Source organism: Penaeus chinensis, chromosome 13 (assembly GCF_019202785.1).
Source record: "Penaeus chinensis breed Huanghai No. 1 chromosome 13, ASM1920278v2, whole genome shotgun sequence".
NCBI classification, from domain to species: domain Eukaryota; kingdom Metazoa; phylum Arthropoda; class Malacostraca; order Decapoda; family Penaeidae; genus Penaeus; species Penaeus chinensis.
Window position 1 is genome coordinate 19,000,669 of NC_061831.1, and position 27,500 is coordinate 19,028,168.

At 37.0% G+C, this 27,500-nt stretch overlaps 11 protein-coding genes across 11 annotated transcripts in view; all 11 read left to right on the forward strand.

The window, feature by feature from the left end:
* The window catches only part of LOC125031609, a 2,148-nt gene extending 1,993 nt beyond the window's left edge, over positions 1 to 155 (forward strand). The window contains exon 5 of the mRNA XM_047622493.1: positions 1 to 155. This exon is cut by the window's left edge and continues 14 nt beyond it. Within this exon, the coding sequence (XP_047478449.1) occupies positions 1 to 155 (155 nt within the window).
* A 782-nt stretch (positions 156 to 937) lies between these two features.
* LOC125031388 (cuticle protein AMP1A-like) lies at positions 938 to 1,812 on the forward strand. The gene is made up of 3 exons (XM_047622098.1): positions 938 to 954; positions 1,113 to 1,312; positions 1,575 to 1,812. The coding sequence occupies exons 1-3, from the start codon at positions 946 to 948 to the stop codon at positions 1,741 to 1,743; spliced, it is 378 nt and encodes a 125-aa protein (XP_047478054.1). The 5' UTR covers positions 938 to 945; the 3' UTR covers positions 1,744 to 1,812.
* A 1,352-nt stretch (positions 1,813 to 3,164) lies between these two features.
* On the forward strand, positions 3,165 to 3,944 carry LOC125031917 (cuticle protein AMP1A-like). Its single transcript, XM_047622925.1, has 3 exons — positions 3,165 to 3,184; positions 3,369 to 3,568; positions 3,702 to 3,944. Exons 1-3 carry the CDS (start codon positions 3,176 to 3,178, stop codon positions 3,868 to 3,870), a joined length of 378 nt encoding a protein of 125 aa, XP_047478881.1. The 5' UTR covers positions 3,165 to 3,175; the 3' UTR covers positions 3,871 to 3,944.
* Positions 3,945 to 7,963: 4,019 nt separating this feature from the next.
* Positions 7,964 to 8,870, forward strand: LOC125031931 (cuticle protein AMP1A-like). The gene is made up of 3 exons (XM_047622941.1): positions 7,964 to 7,980; positions 8,111 to 8,310; positions 8,631 to 8,870. The coding sequence occupies exons 1-3, from the start codon at positions 7,972 to 7,974 to the stop codon at positions 8,797 to 8,799; spliced, it is 378 nt and encodes a 125-aa protein (XP_047478897.1). The 5' UTR covers positions 7,964 to 7,971; the 3' UTR covers positions 8,800 to 8,870.
* Positions 8,871 to 10,552: 1,682 nt separating this feature from the next.
* LOC125031922 (cuticle protein AMP1B-like) lies at positions 10,553 to 11,338 on the forward strand. The gene is made up of 3 exons (XM_047622930.1): positions 10,553 to 10,572; positions 10,771 to 10,970; positions 11,096 to 11,338. The coding sequence occupies exons 1-3, from the start codon at positions 10,564 to 10,566 to the stop codon at positions 11,262 to 11,264; spliced, it is 378 nt and encodes a 125-aa protein (XP_047478886.1). The 5' UTR covers positions 10,553 to 10,563; the 3' UTR covers positions 11,265 to 11,338.
* A 1,978-nt stretch (positions 11,339 to 13,316) lies between these two features.
* LOC125031610 lies at positions 13,317 to 14,179 on the forward strand. The gene is made up of 3 exons (XM_047622494.1): positions 13,317 to 13,417; positions 13,612 to 13,811; positions 13,937 to 14,179. The coding sequence occupies exons 1-3, from the start codon at positions 13,317 to 13,319 to the stop codon at positions 14,143 to 14,145; spliced, it is 510 nt and encodes a 169-aa protein (XP_047478450.1). The 3' UTR covers positions 14,146 to 14,179.
* Positions 14,180 to 16,210: 2,031 nt separating this feature from the next.
* Positions 16,211 to 17,164, forward strand: LOC125031824 (cuticle protein AMP1A-like). The gene is made up of 3 exons (XM_047622780.1): positions 16,211 to 16,282; positions 16,413 to 16,612; positions 16,926 to 17,164. The coding sequence occupies exons 1-3, from the start codon at positions 16,274 to 16,276 to the stop codon at positions 17,092 to 17,094; spliced, it is 378 nt and encodes a 125-aa protein (XP_047478736.1). The 5' UTR covers positions 16,211 to 16,273; the 3' UTR covers positions 17,095 to 17,164.
* Positions 17,165 to 18,851: 1,687 nt separating this feature from the next.
* Positions 18,852 to 19,631, forward strand: LOC125031825 (cuticle protein AMP1A-like). Its single transcript, XM_047622782.1, has 3 exons — positions 18,852 to 18,866; positions 19,065 to 19,264; positions 19,392 to 19,631. Exons 1-3 carry the CDS (start codon positions 18,858 to 18,860, stop codon positions 19,558 to 19,560), a joined length of 378 nt encoding a protein of 125 aa, XP_047478738.1. The 5' UTR covers positions 18,852 to 18,857; the 3' UTR covers positions 19,561 to 19,631.
* Positions 19,632 to 21,350: 1,719 nt separating this feature from the next.
* On the forward strand, positions 21,351 to 22,136 carry LOC125031826 (cuticle protein AMP1B-like). The gene is made up of 3 exons (XM_047622783.1): positions 21,351 to 21,370; positions 21,569 to 21,768; positions 21,894 to 22,136. Exons 1-3 carry the CDS (start codon positions 21,362 to 21,364, stop codon positions 22,060 to 22,062), a joined length of 378 nt encoding a protein of 125 aa, XP_047478739.1. The 5' UTR covers positions 21,351 to 21,361; the 3' UTR covers positions 22,063 to 22,136.
* Positions 22,137 to 24,157: 2,021 nt separating this feature from the next.
* Positions 24,158 to 24,954, forward strand: LOC125031915 (cuticle protein AMP1B-like). Its single transcript, XM_047622923.1, has 3 exons — positions 24,158 to 24,188; positions 24,387 to 24,586; positions 24,712 to 24,954. Exons 1-3 carry the CDS (start codon positions 24,180 to 24,182, stop codon positions 24,878 to 24,880), a joined length of 378 nt encoding a protein of 125 aa, XP_047478879.1. The 5' UTR covers positions 24,158 to 24,179; the 3' UTR covers positions 24,881 to 24,954.
* Positions 24,955 to 26,192: 1,238 nt separating this feature from the next.
* On the forward strand, positions 26,193 to 27,036 carry LOC125031890 (cuticle protein AMP1B-like). The gene is made up of 3 exons (XM_047622887.1): positions 26,193 to 26,249; positions 26,373 to 26,572; positions 26,799 to 27,036. The coding sequence occupies exons 1-3, from the start codon at positions 26,241 to 26,243 to the stop codon at positions 26,965 to 26,967; spliced, it is 378 nt and encodes a 125-aa protein (XP_047478843.1). The 5' UTR covers positions 26,193 to 26,240; the 3' UTR covers positions 26,968 to 27,036.
* Positions 27,037 to 27,500: the final 464 nt, after the last annotated feature.

Genomic DNA, 27,500 nt, shown 5'->3' on the forward strand with positions numbered 1-27,500 from the left:
ACGGTACCCTGGCTGTTGTCACTTTCGAGGCCAACGAGAACGGCTTCCAGCCTCAGTCCAACATCTTGCCCACTCCCAATCCTCTTCCTGCCCACGTCTTTGAGCTGTTGGAAATCGCCGAGCGTCAGCGCGCTGCGGGCATCGTGTTCAACTAGTGAATGACTTGAGGTGGCAAAGGAATTGGAAGTCGATACAATAAAGTTTACGATTAAAATTGCTCTTATTCTGTCCGGAAGAATCTTCGTGAAGAAATCAATGGTAGAAAAAGAAAAGCAGTTGTAATAAAGGAAATCATTTATGAAAAAAAAAAAAACAATGGAAAAAAACAAATCAAAGACAGCAACGTATTTTTGTTTTGATAGAAACAATATAAAAGACATAAGAATAGATAAATCAATGACAAAAAGTCCATGACAAAAAAAGGGAATCGTTGATAGAAAACGGAAATAAATGATAGATAAAGAATGTCATTATAAAAATAAATCAATGATAGAAAAGGGAAACCACATGATGAAAAAAGATCAAGGGGTTTCGAGAACCCCAGCTTAGGAGGTTATGGACTGCAGAATATATCTTTTATTTTTTAAGTAGGTTATTTGCTGTACAGATCATCTAATACTTCCCAATGCAATTTTAGCCCATGCATATTATAAAATATATATATATATATATATATGAGGAGGATTAAAGAAAGAGTGTTTTGGTTAATATATTTAACAAGAAATAAGTTCTCCCTTTTCGTGTCACTGGAGATTCTGTTCTCCGAGTAGTGACCATTAGGCATAGATGCAGGTAATAAGATGCTCTACCTTGCGGTCGGTAAAGGCTCCGCCCAAAGCTTGTTGGATATGGCTCCGCCCCCTTCCTTCAGAGCAGAGGTATATAAAGGTCGTCTTTGACGTGTGATGCTACCACTGATCTTCCGGTCTCACTCGAATAGACAATATGAAGCTTGTGAGTACAGGGATTTCATGGAAACACCTGCGTATGCATGTATACATACACATGTACTATTTGCTACATGTGTGTTTGTGTACTTGACGCACGGGGGTAGCGCATAAGCAATGCATTTCTGTATTTGTGAAGTAAAGATTAACATATTTTATTTGCAGATCGTTTTTGCCTGCCTTGCCGCCGTGGCTGTTGCCACTCCTCAGTTCGAGGACCGAGTGGTCTCCCTCCTTCGCGATGACCGCGTAGCCAACGAAGACGGCACCTTCTCCTATGCCGTGGAAGCCGACAACGGCATTAACACAGCCGTTGAAGGCGTCGTTGGATCAGCTGGTCAGATCAACCAGGCGGGATCTTACACGTAAGGATATGCTATCAAATTATTTGTAATTATCCGGGATAACTAATGGATAAATGAGTCAAGTAAGGATAACATTTGCGAACAGAAAAACTCGTAATCTGCAGTCGGTTATCTGGAGAAATGATTTGTGCATTATCTGGAACACACTGAATATACACGGTGGCTTTTGAAAACAGCCTAGTTTTCTCTTAAATGCATACACAACTGTACCCCCCCCCCCCCCGTAATGTAATTATTAATGTTTGTTCTCTGTTCCTTACAGCTATACCCTAGCGGACGGCACTCAGGCTGTGGTCACCTTCATCGCCAACGAGAACGGCTTCCAGCCCCAGTCCGACATCCTGCCCACTCCCCACCCTCTTCCTGCCCACGTCTTTGAGCTGTTGGAAATCGCCGAGCGTCAGCGTGCTGCGGGCATCGTATTCAACTAGGGGAATGGGAAAAATGATTAAATGTATGGGTGGGAAATGAAAGCCGACGTAATAAAGTTTACGATAATACTTGTATCAAATTTCATTTTGTCCGAAAACATCGCATCTATATGCAGTTTCCTTATCAAGGCACAACACTGACAAGAAATAAACGACTTTCAATTGTTTACATGCTGATGATTTTTTCTATCTAGATCTGGAGAATGTTGCGTCTGTAGTATATACTGGTTATATAAAAATGAAAAATATTTACTGAAATGTGATGTCAATTTCCTACATCTATCAAACTTTGATTTATGGATTCAGCAGACATTAATATATATGACAATTTTTTTTATTAGAGACAAATTAATATGGTCCATTATTTCAATATCCCGCATGGCTAGGGATATTTATCATTATACTGTTAGTCCAATACGTGATATGAAGGGGTGGCTGATTTGACGAAAAGCGATAAAAGAAATATCAAAAATAGGAAATAGAGATTTCAAGCACTTTCAAAACTTTTAGCAAATATGATAGTATATTTCCACAGAACGAGGGAGACTTAAGGTTATGAATGGCAAATAGAAAGAACTATAGTTAGAAAAAGTCCACAAATTAGATGCATTGAAAAGTGATGTATAACCCATGTTAACTTCGAAACGGCTGTCTCACTTTTCAATAACTCTAGTTTGTGTCTTGAGGGCTTTTCTGTCACTTAATTTGGAGCTTATATTCAGTGCCCGTCAATTCTAAATACTTTTAACTTGACTCTTATAGTTACATTATGCAACGATTTCTTTAAATCATGGCCTTAGACCATATCTCATTTAGTTCAGTTCCGCTGACTAACTGTATCCTGTGCTATTTGTTTGCGCCTCTATGATTATCGCGACGGTTATGGTTATAACACATCTACCACTAATGAGCTGCTAGCCTCTATCATCTATATATGACTGGTATAACGAATATAGTATTTGATGCATTAGCATCAGTTCAGCATAATTATACTGGACAAATGAAATAAATTGGAAGTGAACCTACTAATATCACACTTACTCCTACTACTAATACTAGTTTTAATACCATCAAAATCTAAATACTATAGAAATAATTATATTCCACATAACTATGATGTATGAATGCGATTTAACATATGAAATCTTTGGTAAAAGCTTCCCATAGTGAATTCTAACTAGTTTAATGCTTAATTGATTCAGTGGAACTTGACTTGTGTCCAAGAAATTCAAGTCTTCTTTTAATTGTCTTTCTATGAGAAGTGATCATTAAGTAGAAGTACGGGTAGTATGATGCTGTTCCTTGCGTAACCGGTCGCATGAAGCTCCGCCCTTGAGTTGCTGAATGGTCCCGCCCCTTTCCTCAGAGCTGAGGTATATAAAGGTTGTCTTGACCTGTGATGCTACCATTGGTCTCTCCGAACCCATCCAACATGAAAACTGTAAGTAGAGATTGTAACTTGTTCATCATACATACATTCATATATATATGTACTGTATGTGTATATGGATGTCTATAGACATATATGCTATATATGTATGTACAAGATTATTACGAGTTACCATGATTTTTAAGACTGAAAGGAATTAGAAGCTGTTATGAGGGCAAATTCTTTTTCTTCACAGATCGTTCTTGCTTGCCTCATCGCCGTGGCTGTTGCCGCCCCTCAGCTCCAGGAGAGGGAGGTTGTCCTTCTTCGCGATGACCGAATTGCCAACGAAGACGGCTCCTTCTCCTACGCCCTGGAAGCCGACAACGGCATTAACACAGCCGTTGAAGGAGCTGTTGGATCTGCCGGCCAGATCAATCAGGCGGGATCTTACACGTACGAACGGGCTATCATCTCTTTTTTCAGTAATCCGGGATAACAAATTGATAAATGTGTCAAGTTGAAGTTAGGTTCTAATTGACACCCAGAAAGGAACATTTTACTAAAATTTATCAAATAACCCTTACAGCCTTACCCTTGAAGACGGAACCCAGGCTGTTGTCACCTTCGTGGCCAACGAGAACGGCTTCCAGCCCCAGTCCAACATCCTGCCCACTCCCCACCCTCTTCCTGCCCACGTCTATGAGCTGTTGGAAATCGCTGAGCGTCAGCGCGCTGAAGGCATCGTGTTCAACTAAGAGAATGAAACTGCTAAGGAAATTGTATGTGTGGAAGTGAAATCAAAGTTGATGTAATAAAGCCTACAAATTACCTTTACATTTTCATTGCATTCGGACCTTGGCGGGAAATATCAAAGAAAAAGAAACATGTAAATTATATTTATACAAATATGCACATCTTTTTGGAAATTATTTTTCTCACTGAAAGCTTTCATGATACAACACTTTTCTATTTTTAAGGGATTACAGAGAGATTAGGACAAATGATAAAGTAGGTAGTAATTGTACAGACTGCTTTATAGTATTGAAAATAACAGTTTCATGTCAGGTGGTTAGATTTATAATTAATCATAAAATGAGCATCAGTTTCGAAAACAATATAAACGTTATATGTCCTAAGAGCCAGCAATGTTCTGTTAAAAGGAAACAGTTTTCAACGAGAATGTATCTTACCGTATGTATATACACATTCATATGTAAAGACACGCACAAACATATGTATATATATATATAAAACTATATACATATATATCTACATACACATGTATCTACATACATATATATTAACATACATACAAAATATGTATATGTGTGTGTGCATTCCCTAATTGCTGCGTTCGGCTGTGTGCGTAAATATTATTTTTGTCCTAAACATATTCATATATTAATGTCTGAATTACATCCGCATCAAAAACTTAAAGTACCCGTGTGATTATTTTCCTTCACATGTCAAATGACTAGATATTGAATAAGTACATTTTAATTATGATAACAAATGATCGATCGTATGAAATAACAAATAAAAAGGCATGGCTTGTGATATAGGCCGTAATAAAATTAAAGTTCAGGAAATAAGAGCAAGACATATATTTGGTATTCTTCAGTTTGAATATGGATAAATATCAAAACAAAGAGGTGATCAGATTCTTAATACTAAGAATATTTCACTTGCAGGGAGATGGAGTTAATGCAGTTAAATGTGATGTTGTAAACGTGACAAAGACCCTTCTGGTCAATGGTATTTGAACAAATGAATAAAAAATCAAAAATAGAATATTAATATCAAAATAAGGTAGCAAATATATGATAAATATAAACAAGTACATGTATATATGTACATATATGCTTATACAATATATATATATATATATATATATATATATATATATATATCAAACATGCATATTATATGTCCATATCTATCCATATATATGTATATATATGTTCTAATTAACATGCAATATTTGTTAGGAAATTTATATTTAACTTCCGAGCTTTCCTTTGAAGAGTCACCTTAAGAGATACATACGTAAACGATTGAGGGTCCGCCCATACTTGGTTGGACATGGCCCCGCCCCTTTCCTCAGAGTAAAAAATATAAAGGTCGTCTTAACCTATGGTGTTACCACTGGTCTCCCTCACACAGGCAACATGAAGATTGTGAGTAGAGGGAGTTATAAATACATACATAGTATACTTTAGTATACTGTATTATACATTCTTTAAATCCGTATATTTGCCAAATGCGCATAGAAATGGAAGCTGAATTAGATAAAATTCTATTTCCAGATCGTTCTTGCCTGCCTTGCCGCCGTGGCTGTTGCCACTCCTCAGTTCGGGGACCGAGTAGTCGCCCTCCTTCGTGATGACCGCGTAGCCAACGAAGATGGCACCTTCTTCTATGCCGTGGAAGCCGACAACGGCATCAACACAGCCGTTGAAGGAGTTGTTGGATCTGCCGGCCAGATAAACCAGCAGGGATCTTACACGCAAGTAGTGATAAAACCTGCAAATGATTTACTGATCAGACATTCACGTAATCTTTTATTATTTAAATTTTCTTTATCGGGCATCAAGATAACGTTGCCCCATTAATTTGCTAGAGAAAATGAACATTTTATTATCCTTACAGCTATACCCTTACGGACGGTACCCTGGCTGTTGTCACTTTCGAGGCCAACGAGAACGGCTTCCAGCCCCAGTCCAACATCTTGCCCACTCCCCACCCTCTTCCTGCCCACGTCTTTGAGCTGTTAGAAATCGCCGAGCGTCAGCGTGCTGCGGGCATCGTGTTTAACTAATGAGTGACTTAGGGTAGCAGATTAAATGGATGGGAGTGAAATGAAAGTTGATACAATAAAGTTTACGACTGAAATTGTTATTTTTATTCTGTCCGGAAGCATTGTTCGTGAGGGAAGTGATTCATACTGTTGCAACGAATTAAAAACATTATATGTTTTCCTTTTCATCTTGACTAGTATAAGATGTAATATATGAGTTATCTCAACACTTATCGGAACAGCAAATAAACCTAATGTACAGATGCAGGGCAATAGTGCTAGCAATGAAACTCTTTAGTAACTGATCCGCTGTACGATAATAACTAGTATGTTTAGGCAAGGTAATGGATCATCAGACTGCATACCGGAATAAATGGTATAGACAAATAAAAAAAGTGCAAGGCACTTTCACATTTCCGTTAACCTGAACATCATTCAGTTGTCAAGGGTATGGAGTTATAATAAAAAATGTTGGGTAATATAAGTGTTGTTTTTTTTTCATTGCATTTGATATTTACTAATGTTTCACTACCTCTCTGCCCATTATGATAATAATGTAAACGATAGTTCACGGGTGGTAATAGAAAAAAGGTAATCAGAATAAAAGGAAATCAGTGATAGAATAAAAGGGATAAGCAACAATACAAAAGGCAATCAAAGAGAAAAGGGAAATCAACGATAGAAAAGAGAAACCGGCGATAAAAGAAATCAACGATAAAGAAGGGGAATCAAGATCCAAAATTAAATAAGTGATAAGAAAGCAAATCAATGCCCGAAAAAAAGGAATTATTGAAAAAGGCTATCAATGATCCAAAAATAATTCAATGATATAATAACAAATCAATGCCCGAAAATTATAGATAAAGATCAGCGAAATGAAAAGGGAATCGCCGAAAGAAAAAAGGAATCAACGGTTGCAAATAGGAAAGGTATGACAGAGAAAGGAAACCGAAGACAGAAAAGGGATATAAAAAATTTAAAGATTAAGAAAGGATAGAATAGCAAATCACTGATAGAGAGAGAAAGAGAGAGAGAGAGAGAGAAAGAGAGAGAGAAGGAGATAGAGAAAACGAGAAAGAGAGAAAGAGAGAAAGAGAGAAAGAAAGAGAGAGAGAGAGGAAGAGAGAAAGAGAGAGAGAAAGAGAAAGAAAGAGAAAGAAAGAGAAAGAGAGAAAGAGAGAGAGATAAAAAAAAGAGAGAGAGAAAGAAAGAGAGAAAGAGAAAGAGAAAGAGAGAAAGAGAAAGAGAGAAAGAGAGAGAGAGAGAAAGAGAGAGAGAGAAAGAGAAAGAGAAAGAGGAGGAGAGAGAGAGAAGCAATCAAAAGCAACAAATAATGACTCAACGGTTGAAAAAAGGACAGCTATGATAAAAGACAGAAAGGGATAAATGAGAATGTACCTGCATCCTATGTTTATACTGTGATTACAAATAACCTGTATGTAAGATCCTTCATTGACGTTACGTTCCAGAACATATCACTATATCACTTTTGCTTTTCTCGAGGAATTTAGTTGTACAATAATCAGTTTTTATATTGCATAGGTTTGTTTACTGTATCGTTTGATTATATTCAATGTACTTCTGTAGATGAATATCAGAAATGACTAATGTAGTAGTCCTGAATATACTTAAGGTTATTTATGGGGTGGTGAATATGGAAAAAAAAGTGATACTAGTATAGTACATAATATACTAGATAGCTGGCGACATAATGAACTTACGAGATATACAGATCATCTAATACTTCTCAATACAATTTTAGCTCATGTACAGTATACAAAATACATTTGATAAGGAGGATTAAAGGAAGAGTTTTTGGTTAATATATTTGCAAAAAATAAGTTCTCCCTTTTCGTGTCACTGGAGATTTTGTTCTCCGAGTAGTGACCGTTAGGCATAAATGCAGGTAATGAGAAGCTCTACCTTGTGGTCGGTAAAGGCTCCGTCCAAAACTTGTTGGATATGGCTCCTCCCCCTTCCTTCAGAGTAGAGGTATATAAAGGTCGTCTTTGACGTGTGATGCTACCACTGATCTCCCGGTCTCTCTCGATTAAACAATATGAAGCTTGTGAGTACAGGGATTTCATGAAAACTTTTGTGTATGCATGCATATGTACAGATGTACCATTTGCTATGTATGTTTGAGTACTTGACATTTGTGTATATGTGAAGTAAAGATTGATATATTTTATTTGCAGATCGTTCTTGCCTGCCTTGCCGCCGTGGCTGTTGCCACTCCTCAGTTCGAGGACCGAGTGGTCGCCCTCCTTCGCGATGACCGCGTAGCCAACGAAGATGGCACCTTCTCCTATGCCGTGGAAGCCGACAACGGCATCAACACAGCCGTTGAAGGAGTCGTCGGATCAGCTGGTCAGATCAACCAGGCGGGATCTTACACGTAAGGATATGCTATCAAATTATTTGCAATTATCTGGGACAAATAATGGATAAATGTGTCAAGTAAGGAAAACATATGCGAACAGAAAAACTTGCAGGTCGTACACTTGTAAAATGCAGTCGGCAATCTGGAGAAATGATTTGTGCATTACCTCCACCATATTAAATATACATGATGGCTTTTGAAAACAGCTTGAAAGTCCTTAGTTATTTTATTGTTTTTTTTTTTATTTATTTATTTATTTATTTTTTTTCATGTAAGTGCATACACAACTACATTCCCCGAAGTAACTGTTAATGTCTGTTCTCTTTTCCTTACAGCTATACCCTTGCGGATGGCACCCAGGCTGTGGTCACCTTCATCGCCAACGAGAACGGCTTCCAGCCCCAGTCCGACATCCTGCCCACTCCCCACCCTCTTCCTGCCCACGTCTTTGAACTGTTGGAAATCGCCGAGCGTCAGCGTGCCGCGGGCATCGTATTCAACTAAGAGAATGGAAAAATAAATTAAATGTATGGGTGGGGAACGAAAGCCGACGTAATAAACTTTACGATACCTTATATGGAATTTCTTCATTTTATCCGAAAGCATGGAATCTTTAAGTGTAGTTTCCTTATTAAGACACAGTATTGGCAAGAGTTCATCAATGAGCGACTTTCATTTGTTTACATGCTGATAATTTTCTCTATCTGGAGAATGTCTCTTCTTCATTATATACCGGTTATTAAAAATGACTAAATATATTCACTGATGTGAATTATGTAATTTCAGCATCTATACTGGTATGATTTACAAGCATTAGATCTATATTTTACCTTACAAACATGTAAATTAAGTCTTCACAGTGCCTAATAACTACGAACATAAATCAAATATCTAATACTGCTAAAATCATTGGTGACTTTAACTTCACCATATATGTTACTAAAAAAGTAAGAATAATATCTGTCAGCGTGGTTGAATTTTCTAGACCAGCAGCATTGTCTAACAACAGCCATATTTGCAAGGAGGTACATATTTTATTAGTGTACCGTAATCTGAAATTCCTCCCTTGACGTCAGTATACAACATTTATCAAAATTTAATTTAAGGATTCAAAAAAACAAAAAATATATATATATGAAAATAATTTTATTAGCGAAATTTTTTTATTATCCTTTATTTGAATATGCTGTTTGACTAGGGATATTTATCACTTTACTTTAAATCCAATACACATAGAGTCACGCGTGTTACACAAGAGGACCGTGCACTGATTTGATTTTTCATTATATAAGGGGGATTAAAGTATGGAGTAAAATTATAACTGAATTATGTTGTGAGAATGTCAACCAAACTGTTACTTTGACTGTGCTATGAAGGGAGGTGGCAGGTTTCACGTAAAGCGATACAAAGATATAAAAAATAGGAAAGAGATTTCAAAGCAATTTCATGTCTGCTAACAAATATGAGTCTATTTCCACAGAACGAGGCATCCGAAAAGTTTAGGTTATGAATGACAAAGAGAGAAAAAAAAAAAAAAAAAAAAAATAGGTAGAAAAAAGAAACACAAACAGGATACACTGAAGTGAGACAAATACTCTTAGATCTGATGATAAAATCCATATTGACTTTAAAACCGTTAAATCTAGATTTATACTCTGTCCTTCAATTCCGAATACTTTTAACTTTACTCTCATAGTTACATTATGCCATTATTTTTTTTAAATCATAGGTCAAGACGACCATATTTCAATTAGTTCTATTCAGCTGACTAACTCTACCTTCTGCATTTTGTTTGCGCCTCTATGCTTATTGCGACGGCTATGACTGTGAGCAACATATATACCACTATTGATCTGTTAGCCTCTCCTATCTATTTGTGACTAGTACAACGAATATAGTATTTTGATGCATTAGGATCAGTGCAGCACTGGAGTACCATACTGGACCAATGTTATTATATTCCGCATAACTTTTTAGTATGAATGTAATTTACCTTCTTTAGCAAAAGCTTCCCACAGGGAACTCTAACTAGTTTATTGCTTAATTGATGGAGTGGAACTTGTGTCCAAGAAATTAAGGTATTCTCTTTAATTGTCTGCTCCTCATAAGTAACCATTAGGTTGTGGGATGCTATTCCTTGCGTAACCGGTCGGATGAAGCTCCGCCCTTGGGTTACTGAATATGGTCCCGCCCCTTTCCTCAGAGCTGAGGTATATAAAGGTCGTCTTGACCTGTGACGCTACCATTGTGTCTCCGACCCCATCCAACATGAAGACTGTAAGTAGAGAGCATCTTATTCGTCATACATGCATCCATATATACATATATGTACTATAGGTATTATGAATATGTGGATGTATATTCACACATACATGCTACGTATGTATATAGAAGAGTATTACGAATTATCATGGTTTGTATGACCTTAAGAAGGAATTAGAAGCCGTTACGAAGGAAGATTATTTTTCCTTACAGATCGTACTTGCTTGTCTCGTCGCCGTGGCTGTTGCCGCTCCTCAGCTCCAGGAGAGGGAGGTTGTCCTTCTTCGCGACGACCGAATTGCCAACGAAGACGGCTCCTTCTCCTACGCCCTGGAAGCCGACAACGGCATCAACACAGCCGTTGAAGGAGCTGTTGGATCTGCCGGCCAGATCAATCAGGCGGGATCTTTCACGTAAGGACGTACTTTCATATTTTGCAGGTATTCGGGATAAATAGATAAATTTCACGTAGAAGTTAGGTTCTATTTTATATCCGGAAAGGAACATTTTACTATAATTTATCAAACATCCCTTACAGCCTTACCCTTGAAGACGGAACACAGGCTGTTGTCAACTTCGTCGCCAACGAGAACGGCTACCAGCCCCAGTCCAACATCCTGCCCACTCCCCACCCTCTTCCTGCCCACGTCTATGAGCTGTTGGAAATCGCTGAGCGTCAGCGCGCTGAAGGCATCGTATTCAACTAAGAGAATGAACCTGCTAAGGAAATTGTATGTGTGGAAGTGAAATCAAAGTTGATGTAATAAAACCTATAAATTACCTTTATATTTTCATTGCATTCGGACCTTTGCGGGAAATATCAAAGAAAAAGAAACATTTAAATTATACCCATAGAAATATGCGCATTGGTAATCATTCTTTATTATAGAAATTCTCCCAGTGAAAAATTTAATGAAACAACGCTTTTCAATGTTTAAGGGATAAGAGAGAGATTGGGAAGAATGATAAAGCGATTGCAAAGACTGCTTTATAACATTGAAAGTAACAGTTTCATGTCCAGTGATTATAGTTATGAATTATTAAATAAGCATCAATTTCGAAAACAAAATGAACGTCACTGCTGTCCTAAAAGCCAGCAATGTTCTGTTAAAAAGCAACAGTTTTCCTCTGCGAACGAGAATGTATCTTACCTCATGTATATACATTCATACGTACAGACATACACTCAAAGATATATGTATATGTATACATATATACAGACATATGTATCTTCATACATACATATATATCTACATACAATATATGTGTGTGTATTCTCTCATTACTGAAATGATTTATTTAGAAATCATTTCTCTCATTGAAAGCTTTCATGATACAACACTTTTCTATTTTTAAGGAATTACAGAGAGATTAGGACAAATGATAAAGTAGGTAGTGATTGTAAGGACTGCTTTACATTATTGAAAGTAACAGTTTCATGTCAAGTGGTTAGATTTATAATGAATCATAAGATAAGAAAGGGAATCAAGATCCAAAATTAAATAAGTGATAAGAAAGCAAATCATTGCCCGAAAAAGGAATTATTAAAAAAGGCTATCAATGATCCAAAAATAATTCAATGATAGAATAACAAATCAATGGCAGAACAAGGGAATCAATAATATAAAAAGATCAACGAAAGGAAAAGGGAATCGCCGAGAGAAAAAAAGGAATCAACGGTTGCAAAAAAGGAAAGGTATGACAAAGAAAGGAAATCGAAGACAGAAAAGGGATATCAAAAATTTAAAGATTAAGGAAGGATATAATAGCAAATCACTGATAGAGAGAAAAAGATAGAGAGAGAGAGAAAGAAAGAAAGAAAGAGAGAAAGAGAGAGAGAAAGAGAGAAAGAAAGAAAGAAAGAAAGAAAGAGAGAAAGAGCGAGAAAGAGAGAAAGAGAGAGAAAGAGAGAAAGAGTGAAAGAGAGAGAGAGAAGGGAGAGAAAGAGAAAGAGAAAGAGAGAAAGACGGAAAGAAAAAAAAGGGAGAAAGAAAGAGAGAAAGAGAGAGAGAAAGAGAAAGAGAGAAAGAGAGAGAGAGACAAAGAGAGAAAGAGAAAAAAAGGGAGAAAGAGAAAGAGAGAGAGAAAGCGAAAGAGAGAAAGAGAGAAAGAGAGAGAAATAGAGAAAGAGAGAGCGAGAGAGAAACAATCAAAAGCAACAAATAAAGACTCAACGGTTGAAAAAAGGACAGCTATGATAAACGACAGAAAGGGATAAATAAGAATGTACCTGCATCCTATGTTTATACTCTGATTACAAATAACCTGTATGTAATTTCCTTCATTGACGTTACGTTCCAGAACATGATTTCAGTGTAATACTTTTGCTTTTCTCGAGGAATTTAATCGTACAATAATCAGTTTTTATATTGCATAGGTTTGTTTACTGTATCGTTTGATTATATTCAGTGTACTTCTGTAGATGAATATCAGAAATGACTAATGTAGTAGTCCTGAATATACTTAAGGTTAATGCTTGTCTAATTTATTTTGATGCATTAGGATCAGTGCAGCACTGGAGTACCAATGCTATTATATTCCGCATAACTTTTTAGTATGAATGTAATTTACCATCTTTAGCAAAAGCTTCCCACAGGGAACTCTAACTAGTTTATTGCTTAATTGATGGAGTGGAACTTGTGTCCAAGAAATTAAGGTATTCTCTTTAATTGTCTGCTCCTCATAAGTAACCATTAGGTTGTGGGATGCTATTCCTTGCGTAACCGGTCGGATGAAGCTCCGCCCTTGGGTTACTGAATATGGTCCCGCCCCTTTCCTCAGAGCTGAGGTATATAAAGGTCGTCTTGACCTGTGACGCTACCATTGGTCTCTCTGAACCCATCCAACATGAAGACTGTAAGTAGAGAGCATCTTATTCGTCATACATGCATCCATATATACATATATGTACTATAGATATTATGAATATGTGGATGTATATTCACACATACATGCTACGTATGTATATAGAAGAGTATTACGAATTATCATGGTTTGTATGACCTTAAGAAGGAATATGAAGCCGTTACGAAGGAAGATTATTTTTCCTTACAGATCGTACTTGCTTGTCTCATCGCCGTGGCTGTTGCCGCTCCTCAGCTCCAGGAGAGGGAGGTTGTCCTTCTTCGCGACGACCGAATTGCCAACGAAGACGGCTCCTTCTCCTACGCCCTGGAAGCCGACAACGGCATCAACACAGCCGTTGAAGGAGCTGTTGGATCTGCCGGCCAGATCAATCAGGCGGGATCTTTCACGTAAGGACGTACTTTCATATTTTGCAGGTATTCGGGATAAATAGATAAATTTCACGTAGAAGTTAGGTTCTATTTGATATCCGGAAAGGAACATTTTACTATAATTTATCAAATATCCCTTACAGCCTTACCCTTGAAGACGGAACACAGGCTGTTGTCAACTTCGTGGCCAACGAGAACGGCTACCAGCCCCAGTCCAACATCCTGCCCACTCCCCACCCTCTTCCTGCCCACGTCTATGAGCTGTTGGAAATCGCTGAGCGTCAGCGCGCTGAAGGCATCGTATTCAACTAAGAGAATGAACCTGCTAAGGAAATTGTATGTGTGGAAGTGAAATCAAAGTTGATGTAATAAAACCTATAAATTACCTTTATATTTTCATTGCATTCGGACCTTTGCGGGAAATATCAAAGAAAAAGAAACATTTAAATTATACCTATAGAAATATGCACATTGGTAATCATTCTTTATTATAGAAATTCTCCCAGTGAAAAATTTAATGAAACAACGCTTTTCAATGTTTAAGGGATAAGAGAGAGATTGGGAAGAATGATAAAGCGATTGCAAAGACTGCTTTATAACATTGAAAGTAACAGTTTCATGTCCAGTGATTATAGTTATGAATTATTAAATAAGCATCAATTTCGAAAACAAAATGAACGTCACTGCTGTCCTAAAAGCCAGCAATGTTCTGTTAAAAAGCAACAGTTTTCCTCTGCGAACGAGAATGTATCTTACCTCATGTATATACATTCATACGTACAGACATACACTCAAAGATATATGTATATGTATACATATATACAGACATATGTATCTTCATACATACATATATATCTACATACAATATATGTGTGTGTATTCTCTCATTACTGAAATGATTTATTTAGAAATCATTTCTCTCATTGAAAGCTTTCATGATACAACACTTTTCTATTTTTAAGGAATTACAGAGAGATTAGGACAAATAATAAAGTAGGTAGTGATTGTAAGGACTGCTTTACATTATTGAAAGTAACAGTTTCATGTCAAGTGGTTAGATTTATAATGAATCATAAGATAAGCGATAAAGGAAATCAACGATAAAGAAAGGGAATCAAGATCCAAAATCAAATAAGTGATAAGAAAGCAAATCATTGCCCGAAAAAGGAACTATTAAAAAAGGCTATCAATGATCCAAAAATAATTCAATGATAGAATAACAAATCAATGGCAGAAAAAGGGAATCAATAATATAAAAAGATCAACGAAAGGAAAAGGGAATCGCCGAGAGAAAAAAAGGAATCAACGGTTGCAAAAAAAGGAAAGGTATGACAAAGAAAGGAAATCGAAGACAGAAAAGGGATATAAAAAAATTAAAGATTAAGAAAGGATATAATAGCAAATCACTGATAGAGAGAGAAAGAGAGAGAGATAAAAAAAAGAAAGAGAGAAAGAGAGAGAGAAAGAGAGAGAGAGAGAGAGAGAGAAAGAGAGAGAAAGAGAGAGAGAAAGAGAAAGAGAGAAAGAGAAAAAAAGGGAGAAAGAAAGAGAGAAAGAGAGAGAGAAAGAGAAAGAGAGAAAGAGAGAGAAAGAGAGAAAGAGAGAGAAAAAAAGGGAGAAAGAGAGAGAGAAAGCGAAAGAGAGAAAGAGAGAGAGAGAGAGAGAGAGAAAGAGAAAGAGAAAGAGAAAGAGAGAAACAATCAAAAGCAACAAATAAAGACTCAACGGTTGAAAAAAGGACAGCTATGATAAAAGACAGAAAGGGATAAATGAGAATGTACCTGCATCCTATGTTTATACTGTGATTACAAATAACCTGTATGTAAGATCCTTCATTGACGTTACTTTCCAGAACATGATTTCACTATATTACTTTTGCTTTTCTCGAGGAATTTAGTTGTACAATAATCAGTTTTTATATTGCATAGGTTTGTTTACTGTATCGTTTGATTATATTCAGTGTACTTCTGTAGATGAATATCAGAAATGACTAATGTAGAAGTCCTGAATATATTTAAGGTTAATGCTTGTCTGATATATTAGATCATCTACAAGTAACCTTATTTATGGGGTGAATATGGAAAAAAGTGATACTAGTATAGTACATAATATACTAGATAGCTGGCGACATAATGAACTTACGAGAGATACAGATCATCTAATACTTCTCAATACAATTTTAGCTCATGTACAGTATACAAAATACATTTGATAAGGAGGATTAAAGGAAGAGTTTTTGGTTAATATATTTGCAAAGAATAAGTTCTCCCTTTTCGTGTCACTGGAGATTTTGTTCTCCGAGTAGTGACCGTTAGGCATAAATGCAGGTAATGAGAAGCTCTACCTTGTGGTCGGTAAAGGCTCCGTCCAAAACTTGTTGGATATGGCTCCTCCCCCTTCCTTCAGAGTAGAGGTATATAAAGGTCGTCTTTGACGTGTGATGCTACCACTGATCTCCCGGTCTCTCTCGATTAAACAATATGAAGCTTGTGAGTACAGGGATTTCATGAAAACTTTTGTGTATGCATGCATATGTACAGATGTACCATTTGCTATGTATGTTTGAGTACTTGACATTTGTGTATATGTGAAGTAAAGATTGATATATCTTATTTGCAGATCGTTCTTGCCTGCCTTGCCGCCGTGGCTGTTGCCACTCCTCAGTTCGAGGACCGAGTGGTCGCCCTCCTTCGTGATGACCGCGTAGCCAACGAAGACGGCACCTTTTCCTATGCCGTGGAAGCCGACAACGGCATCAACACAGCCGTTGAAGGAGTCGTCGGATCAGCTGGTCAGATCAACCAGGCGGGATCTTACACGTAAGGATATGCTATCAAATTATTTGCAATTATCTGGGACAAATAATGGATAAATGTGTCAAGTAAGGAAAACATATGCGAACAGAAAAACTTGCAGGTCGTACACTTGTAAAATGCAGTCGGCAATCTGGAGAAATGATTTGTGCATTACCTCCACCATATTAAATATACATGATGGCTTTTGAAAACAGCTTAAAAGTCCTTAGTTATTTTATTGTATTTTTTTTTTTTTGTTGTTTTTGTTTTCATGTAAGTGCATACACAACTACATTCCCCGATGTAACTGTTAATGTCTGTTCTCTTTTCCTTACAGCTATACCCTTGCGGATGGCACCCAGGCTGTGGTCACCTTCATCGCCAACGAGAACGGCTTCCAGCCCCAGTCCGACATCCTGCCCACTCCCCACCCTCTTCCTGCCCACGTCTTTGAACTGTTGGAAATCGCCGAGCGTCAGCGTGCCGCGGGCATCGTATTCAACTAAGAGAATGGAAAAGTAAATTAAATGTATGGGTGGGGAACGAAGCCGACGTAATAAACTTTACGATACCTTATATCGAATTTCTTCATTTTATCCGAAAGCATGGAATCTTTAAGTGTAGTTTCCTTATTAAGACACAGTATTGGCAAGAGTTCCTCAATAAGCGACTTTCATTTGTTTACATGCTGATAATTTTCTCTATCTGGAGAATGTCTCTTCTTCATTAATATACCGGTTATTAAAAATGACTAAATATATTCACTGATGTGAATTATGTAATTTCAGCATCTATACTGGTATGATTTACAAGCATTAGATCTATATTTTACCTTACAAACATGTAAATTAAGTCTTCACAGTGCCTAATAACTACGAACATAAATCAAATATCTAATACTGCTAAAATCATTGGTGACTTTAACTTCACCCAATATGTTACTAAAAAAGTAAGAATAATATCTGTCAGCGTGGTTGAATTTTCTAGACCAGCAGCATTGTCTAACAACAGCCATATTTGCAAGGAGGTACATATTTTATTAGTGTACCGTAATCTGAAATTCCTCCCTTGACGTCAGTATACAACATTTATCAAAATTTAATTTAAGGATTCAAAAAAACAAAAAATATATATATATGAAAATAATTTTATTAGCGATTTTTTTTTATTATCCTTTATTTGAATATGCTGTTTGACTAGGGATATTTATCACTTTACTATAAATCCAATACACATAGAGTCACGCGTGTTACACAAGAGGACCGTGCACTGATTTGTTTTTTCATTATATAAGGGGGATTAATGTATGGAGTAAAATTATAACTGAATTATGTTGTGAGAATGTCAACCAAACTGTTACTTTGACAGTGTTATGAAGGGAGGTGGCAGGTTTCACGTAAAGCGATAAAAATATATAAAAAATAGGAAAGAGATTTCAAAGCAATTTCATGTCTGTTAACAAATATGAGTCTATTTCCACAGAACGAGGCATCCGAAAAGTTTAGGTTATGAATGACAAAGAGAAAAAAAAAAAAAAAAAAAAACTAGGTAGAAAAAAGAAACACAAACAAGATACACTGAAGTGAGACAAATCCTCTTAGATCTGATGATAAAATCCATATTGACTTTAAAACCGTTAAATCTAGATTTATACTCTGTCCTTCAATTCCGAATTCTTTTAACTTTACTCTCATAGTTACATTATGCCATGATTTTTTTTAAATCATAGGTCAAAACGACCATATTTCAATTAGTTCTATTCCGCTGACTAACTCTACCTTCTGCATTTTGTTTGCGCCTCCATGCTTATTGCGACGGCTATGACTGTGAGCAACATATATACCACTATTGATCTGTTAGCCTCTCCTATATCTTTATGACTAGTACAACGAATATAGTATTTTGATGCATTAGGATCAGTGCAGCACTGGAGTACCATACTGGACCAATGTTATTATATTCCGCATAACTTTTTAGTATGAATGTAATTTACCATCTTTAGCAAAAGCTTCCCACAGGGAACTCTAACTAGTTTATTGCTCAATTGATGGAGTGGAACTTGTGTCCAAGAAATCAAAGTCTTCTCTTTAATTGTCTGCTCCTCATAAGTAACCATTAGGTTGTGGGATGCTATTCCTTGCGTAACCGGTCGGATGAAGTTCCGCCCTTGGGTTACTGAATATGGTCCCGCCCCTTTCCTCAGAGCTGAGGTATATAAAGGTTGACTTGACCTGTGACGCTACCATTGGTCTCTCTGAACCCATCCAACATGAAGACTGTAAGTAGAGAGCATCTTATTCGTCATGCATGCATCCATATATACATATATGTACTATAGGTATTATGAATATGTGGATGTATATTCACACATACATGCTACCTATGTATATAGAAGAGTATTACGAATTATCATGGTTTGTATGACCTTAAGAAGGAATTAGAAGCCGTTACGAAGGAAGATTATTTTTCCTTACAGATCGTACTTGCTTGTCTCGTCGCCGTAGCTGTTGCCGCTCCTCAGCTCCAGGAGAGGGAGGTTGTCCTTCTTCGCGACGACAGAATTGCCAACGAAGACGGCTCCTTCTCCTACGCCCTGGAAGCCGACAACGGCATCAACACAGCTGTTGAAGGAGCTGTTGGATCTGCCGGCCAGATCAATCAGGCGGGATCTTACACGTAAGGACATACTATCATATTTTGCAGGTATTCGGGATAACAAATAGATAAATTTCACGTAGAAGTTAGGTTCTATTTGATATCCGGAAAGGAACATTTAATATAATTTATCAAATATCCCTTACAGCCTTACCCTTGAAGACGGAACACAGGCTGTTGTCAACTTCGTGGCCAACGAGAACGGCTTCCAGCCCCAGTCCGACATCCTGCCCACTCCCCACCCTCTTCCTGCCCACGTCTTTGAACTGTTGGAAATCGCCGAGCGTCAGCGTGCCGCGGGCATCGTATTCAACTAAGAGAATGGAAAAATACATTAAATGTATGGGTGGGGAACGAAAGCCAACGTAATAAAGTTTACGATACATTATATCGAATTTCTTCTTATTTTTTTCCCGAAATCATGTAATATTTAAGTGTAGTTTCCTTAATAAGACACAATATTGGCAAGAGTTCATCAATGAGCGACTTTCATTTGTTTACATGCTGATAATTTTCTCTATCTGGAGAATGTCGCTTCTTCACTATATACTGGTTATTAAAAATGAATAAATATATTCACTGATGTGAATTATTTAATTTCAGCATCTATATTGGTATGCTTTATAAGCATTAGATCTATATTTTACCTTACAAACATGTAAATTAGGTCTTCACAGTGCATAACAACTACGAACATAAATCAAATATCTAATGCTGATAACATCATTGGTGACTTTAACTTCACCCAATATGTTACTAAAAAGTGAGAGTAATATCTGTCAGCGTGTTTAATTTTCTAGACCAGCAGCATTGTCCAGCAACAGCCATATTTGCAAGGAGGTACATATTTTATTAGTGTACCGTAATCTGAAATTCATTTCTTGACGTCAGTTTATAACATTTATCAATATTCAATTTAAGGATTAAAAAAAAAAAAAAATTATAATAAATAAATAAATATATGTGAAAATAACTTTACTAGCGACAAATTTATATTGTCCTTTATTTGAATATGACGTTTGACTAGGGATACTTTTCATTATATTATAAATCCAATACACATAGAGTCACGCGTGCTACAGAAGAGGACCGTGCACTGATTTTTTTTTCATTATATAAGGGGGATTAATGTATGGAGTAAAATTATAACTGAATTATGTTGTGAGAATGTCAACCAAACTGTTACTTTGACAGTGTTATGAAGGGAGGTGGCAGGTTTCACGTAAAGCGATAAAAATATATAAAAAACAGGAAAGAGATTTCAAAGCAATTTCATGTCTGTTAGCAAATATGAGTCTATTTCCATAGAACGAGGCATCCGAAGATTTTAGGTTATGAATGACGAAGAGAAATTAAAAAAAAAAAAAAAAAACTAGGTAGAAAAATAAAACAAAAAACACAAACAAGATACACTGAAGTAAAACAAATCCTCTTAGACCTGATGATAAAATCCATATTGACTTTAAAACCATTGTCTGACTTTTCATTAAATCTAGGTTTAAATTCTGTCCTTCAATTCCGAATACTTTTAACTTTACTCTCATAGTTACATTATGCCATGATTTCTTTAAATCATAGGTCAAGACGACCATATTTCAATTAGTTCTATTCCGCTGACTAACTCTACCTTCTGCATTTTGTTTGCGCCTCTATACTTATTGCGACGGCTATGACTGTGAGCAACATATATACCACTATTGATCTGTTAGCCTCTCCTATCTATTTGTGACTAGTACAACGAATATAGTATTTTGATGCATTAGGATCAGTGCAGCACTGGAGTACCATACTGGACCAATGTTATTATATTCCGCATAACTTTTTAGTATTAATGTAATTTACCATCTTTAGCAAAAGCTTCCCACAGGGAACTCTAACTAGTTTATTGCTTAATTGATGGAGTGGAACTTGTGTCCAAGAAATTAAAGTATTCTCTTTAATTGTCTGCTCCTCATAAGTAACCATTAGGTTGTGGGATGCTATTCCTTGCGTAACCGGTCGGATGAAGCTCCGCCCTTGGGTTACTGAATATGGTCCCGCCCCTTTCCTCAGAGCTGAGGTATATAAAGGTCGTCTTGACCTGTGACGCTACCATTGGTTTCTCCGAACCCATCCAACATGAAGACTGTAAGTAGAGAGCATCTTATTCGTCATACATGCATCCATATATACATATATGTACTATAGATATTATGAATATGTGGATGTATATTCACACATACATGCTACGTATGTATATAGAAGAGTATTACGAATTATCATGGTTTGTATGACATTAAGAAGGAATTAGAAGCCGTTACGAAGGAAGATTATTTTTCCTTACAGATCGTACTTGCTTGTCTCGTCGCCGTGGCTGTTGCCGCTCCTCAGCTCCAGGAGAGGGAGGTTGTCCTTCTTCGCGACGACCGAATTGCCAACGAAGACGGCTCCTTCTCCTACGCCCTGGAAGCCGACAACGGCATCAACACAGCCGTTGAAGGAGCTGTTGGATCTGCCGGCCAGATCAATCAGGCGGGATCTTTCACGTGAGGACGTACTTTCATATTTTGCAGGTATTCGGGATAAATAGATAAATTTCACGTAGAAGTTAGGTTCTATTTGATATCCGGAAAGAAACATTTTACTATAATTTATCAAATATCCCTTACAGCCTTACCCTTGAAGACGGAACACAGGCTGTTGTCAACTTCGTGGCCAACGAGAACGGCTACCAGCCCCAGTCCAACATCCTGCCCACTCCCCACCCTCTTCCTGCCCACGTCTATGAGCTGTTGGAAATCGCTGAGCGTCAGCGCGCTGAAGGCATCGTATTCAACTAAGAGAATGAAACTGCTAAGGAAATTTTATGTGTGGAAGTGAAATCAAAGTTGATGTAATAAAACCTATAAATTACCTTTATATTTTCATTGCATTCGGACCTTTGCGGGAAATATCAAAGAAAAAGAAACATTTAAATTATACCCATAGAAATATGCACATTGGTAATCATTCTTTATTATAGAAATTCTCCCAGTGAAAAATTTAATGAAACAACGCTTTTCAATTTTTAAGGGATAAGAGAGAGATTGGGAAGAATGATAAAGCGATTGCAAAGACTGCTTTATAACATTGAAAGTAACAGTTTCATGTCCGGTGATTATAGTTATGAATTATTAAATAAGCATCAATTTCGAAAACAAAATGAACGTCACTGCTGTCCTAAAAGCCAGCAATGTTCTGTTAAAAAGCAACAGTTTTCCTCTGCGAACGAGAATGTATCTTACCTCATGTATATACATTCATACGTACAGACATACACTCAAAGATATATGTATATGTATACATATATACAGACATATGTATCTTCATACATACATATATATCTACATACAATATATGTGTGTGTATTCTCTCATTACTGAAATGATTTATTTAGAAATCATTTCTCTCATTGAAAGCTTTCATGATACAACACTTTTCTATTTTTAAGGAATTACAGAGAGATTAGGACAAATGATAAAGTAGGTAGTGATTGTAAGGACTGCTTTACATTATTGAAAGTAACAGTTTCATGTTAAGTGGTTAGATTTATAATGAATCATAAGATAAGCGATAAAGGAAATCGACGATAAAGAAAGGGAATCAAGATCCAAAATTAAATAAGTGATAAGAAAGCAAATCATTGCCCGAAAAAGGAATTATTGAAAAAGGCTATCAATGATCCAAAAATAATTCAATGATAGAATGACAAATCAATGGCAGAAAAAGGGAATCAATAATATAAAAAGATCAACGAAAGGAAAAGGGAATCGCCGAGAGAAAAAAAGGAATCGACGGTTGCAAAAAAGGAAAGGTATGACAATGAAAGGAAATCGAAGACAGAAAAGGGATATAAAAAAATTGAAGATTAAGAAAGGATATAATAGCAAATCACTGATAGAGAGAGAAAGAGAGAGAGAGAGAAAGAAAGAAAGAAAGAAAGAAAGAGAGAAAGAGAGAGAAAGAGAGAAAGAGTGAAAGAGAGAGAGAGAAGGGAGAGAAAGAGAGAAAGAGAAAGAGAGAAAGACGGAAAGAAAAAAAAGGGAGAAAGAAAGAGAGAAAGAGAGAGAGAAAGAGAAAGAGAGAAAGAGAGAGAGACAAAGAGAGAAAGATAAAAAAAAGGGAGAAAGAGAGAAAGAGAGAGAGAAAGCGAAAGAGAGAAAGAGAGAGAGAGAGAGAAAAATAGAGAAAGAGAGAGCGAGAGAGAAAGAGAGAAACAATCAAAAGCAACAAATAAAGACTCAACGGTTGAAAAAAGGACAGCTATGATAAACGACAGAAAGGGATAAATAAGAATGTACCTGCATCCTATGTTTATACTCTGATTACAAATAACCTGTATGTAATTTCCTTCATTGACGTTACGTTCCAGAACATGATTTCAGTGTAATACTTTTGCTTTTCTCGAGGAATTTAATCGTACAATAATCAGTTTTTATATTGCATAGGTTTGTTTACTGTATCGTTTGATTATATTCAGTGTACTTCTGTAGATGAATATCAGAAATGACTAATGTAGTAGTCCTGAATATACTTAAGGTTAATGTTTGTCTAATTTATTTTGATGCATTAGGATCAGTGCAGCACTGGAGTACCAATGCTATTATATTCCGCATAACTTTTTAGTATGAATGTAATTTACCATCTTTAGCAAAAGCTTCCCACAGGGAACTCTAACTAGTTTATTGCTTAATTGATGGAGTGGAACTTGTGTCCAAGAAATTAAGGTATTCTCTTTAATTGTCTGCTCCTCATAAGTAACCATTAGGTTGTGGGATGCTATTCCTTGCGTAACCGGTCGGATGAAGCTCCGCCCTTGGGTTACTGAATATGGTCCCGCCCCTTTCCTCAGAGCTGAGGTATATAAAGGTCGTCTTGACCTGTGACGCTACCATTGGTCTCTCCGAACCCATCCAACATGAAGACTGTAAGTAGAGAGCATCTTATTCGTCATACATGCATCCATATATAGATATATGTACTATAGATATTATGAATATGTGGATGTATATTCACACATACATGCTACGTATGTATATAGAAGAGTATTACGAATTATCATGGTTTGTATGACCTTAAGAAGGAATTGGAAGCCGTTACGAAGGAAGATTATTTTTCCTTACAGATCGTACTTGCTTGTCTCGTCGCCGTGGCTGTTGCCGCTCCTCAGCTCCAGGAGAGGGAGGTTGTCCTTCTTCGCGACGACCGAATTGCCAACGAAGACGGCTCCTTCTCCTACGCCCTGGAAGCCGACAACGGCATCAACACAGCCGTTGAAGGAGCTGTTGGATCTGCCGGCCAGATCAATCAGGCGGGATCTTTCACGTAAGGACGTACTTTCATATTTTGCAGGTATTCGGGATAAATAGATAAATTTCACGTAGAAGTTAGGTTCTATTTGATATCCGGAAAGGAACATTTTACTATAATTTATCAAATATCCCTTACAGCCTTACCCTTGAAGACGGAACACAGGCTGTTGTCAACTTCGTGGCCAACGAGAACGGCTACCAGCCCCAGTCCAACATCCTGCCCACTCCCCACCCTCTTCCTGCCCACGTCTATGAGCTGTTGGAAATCGCTGAGCGTCAGCGCGCTGAAGGCATCGTATTCAACTAAGAGAATGAACCTGCTAAGGAAATTGTATGTGTGGAAGTGAAATCAAAGTTGATGTAATAAAACCTATAAACTACCTTTATATTTTCATTGCATTCGGACCTTTGCGGGAAATATCAAAGAAAAAGAAACATTTAAATTATACCCATAGAAATATGCACATTGGTAATCATTCTTTATTATAGAAATTCTCCCAGTGAAAAATTTAATGAAACAACGCTTTTCAATTTTCAAGGGATAAGAGAGAGATTGGGAAGAATGATAAAGCGATTGCAAAGACTGCTTTATAACATTGAAAGTAACAGTTTCATGTCCAGTGATTATAGTTATGAATTATTAAATAGGCATCAATCTCGAAAACAAAATGAACGTCACAGCTGTCCTAAAAGCCAGCAATGTTCTGTTAAAAAGCAACAGTTTTCCTCTGCGAACGAGAATGTATCTTACCTCATGTATATACATTCATACGTACAGACATACACTCAAAGATATATGTATATGTATACATATATACAGACATATGTATCTTCATACATACATATATATCTACATACAATATATGTGTGTGTATTCTCTCATTACTGCGTTCGGCTTTGTGTGTCATGTAAATATATTTTTTTGTCCTAAACACATTCATATAATTGTATATCAATGTCTGAATTACAACCGCATCAAAAACTGTCAAAGTATCCGTATGGTTATTTTTCCTTTACATTTCAAATGACGAGATACTAAATAATTACTTTTTAATTATGATAAAATAGGACCGCGTTATGTCTTTGTATATGGAGGAATAACTAATAACATTTCTTACATGAGTAAAATTTAAACGTATCAGATTAAACATTTTCCAATGTTAGCATTCATTACTAGAAGCATTTTGATAGAGCATTAAACAATGAGCTGAATCGCTGTTAACGTGACAGATAAGTTTAAGTGAACATAGGTGTGTTCTACACTGAGCGTCATCGATAGGTTCTTCACAAACCTTCTAGCGAGTTAATCATAAGAAAGCCAACATTTCTATGTTTATGTATATATATATGTACAGTCAAAAGCAGTTCGTGCAAAATGACAGTCATATATCCACAGTATCGGTTTCAATTCAGTGCGCTAACGTTGAGCACTTCCTACATGCTCCTCCACACGCTCACAGCCTCGTAGTACAGCCGAGGTTAAAGTACGCCTTAGGCACATCCACAGGTAACACGACGCCCGGCCTCGCGTAACCAGGTAACTTAGCCGTTGGCTCCGCCTACAGGTTGTAAATTAAGCCCCCGCCCCTTTACTCAGAGCGACGGTATATAAAGGTCGTCTTGGTTTCAGCTGCTATCATACTTGATCGTCCCACAACATAACCACCATGAAGCTTGTGAGTAGAAGCTCATTTTCTTTGCCATGTGCAATCAGACACACGTGTACACAAATATGGGCATATGTGTACATGTATATACGCACATACCCACTTCTATATTTAACTGCTTATTTTTTACAGATTGTTCTTGCCTGCCTTGCCGCCGTGGCTATTGCCGCCCCTCAGCTCCAGGAGAGGGAAGTCCTTCTGCTTCGCGATGACCGCGTAGCCAACGAAGACGGCACCTTCTCCTACGCCCTGGAAGCCGACAACGGCATCAACACAGCCGTTGCTGGAGTTGTTGGATCTGCCGGTCAGATCAACCAGGAAGGATCTTACACGTATGTAGTTCAAACTTTTGGGAACGGGGAAAACCACCAAAGGATTTCCAAGTCATCCATCTATATATTATAATATAGTAGAAAGGAAAACAACTCTAAGGGTCCTAAGGGTCTTCCTGAAATATTCTCCATACCCATTCCCTGTCTGGCGTAATTTTTTTTTTACGAAACCGTGCAACATTTCAAAGGGAATGTTTTGTTGATGTTTATCATATGTTCCATGCAGTGTCACCCTTGAGGACGGCACCCAGGCTGTTGTCAACTTCATCGCCAACGAGAACGGCTACCAGCCCCAGTCCAACATCCTGCCCACTCCCCACCCTCTTCCTGCCCACGTCTATGAGCTCTTGGAAATTGCTGAGCGTCAGCGCGCTGAGGGCATTGTGTTCAACTAAGAGAATGAGACAAAATGAACAATAAATGGAAAGGATATCGAAGTTAATGCAATAAAGATTATACTTAAAGCTCCGTATTTTATTATGAAAACTTGGGTGTGTAAGAACACAAAGTATATATAACTAAAAGTATGATTACTTATCAATATATATCTAAATACCATATATCTTCACACACATACACACGCGCTTACTTGTATGTGTGCGCATTTTTTCTTATATATATACATATATACAAATACTATAGGTGCATATGTACACACGCTCACACACATATAGTACTTTTTATCTTTCCCTTTGAAAATATAACACATATCACGCACAGGTGTAAGTGTTCTTTCGCATCTGTACAGAATCACAAAGATGGTCACCTTATTCATGATTATTTATGCAATTATTGGTTCTTGATTAATGCCTGGGGAGTCTTCTAGTGGACATAACGCTACTAATTTTAGATGTACCTTCATTTACCATGCTAATTGTAGACGTTGCTGTATAACTTTCTTTTAAAGATGAAGTTCGTGTTAGAATTG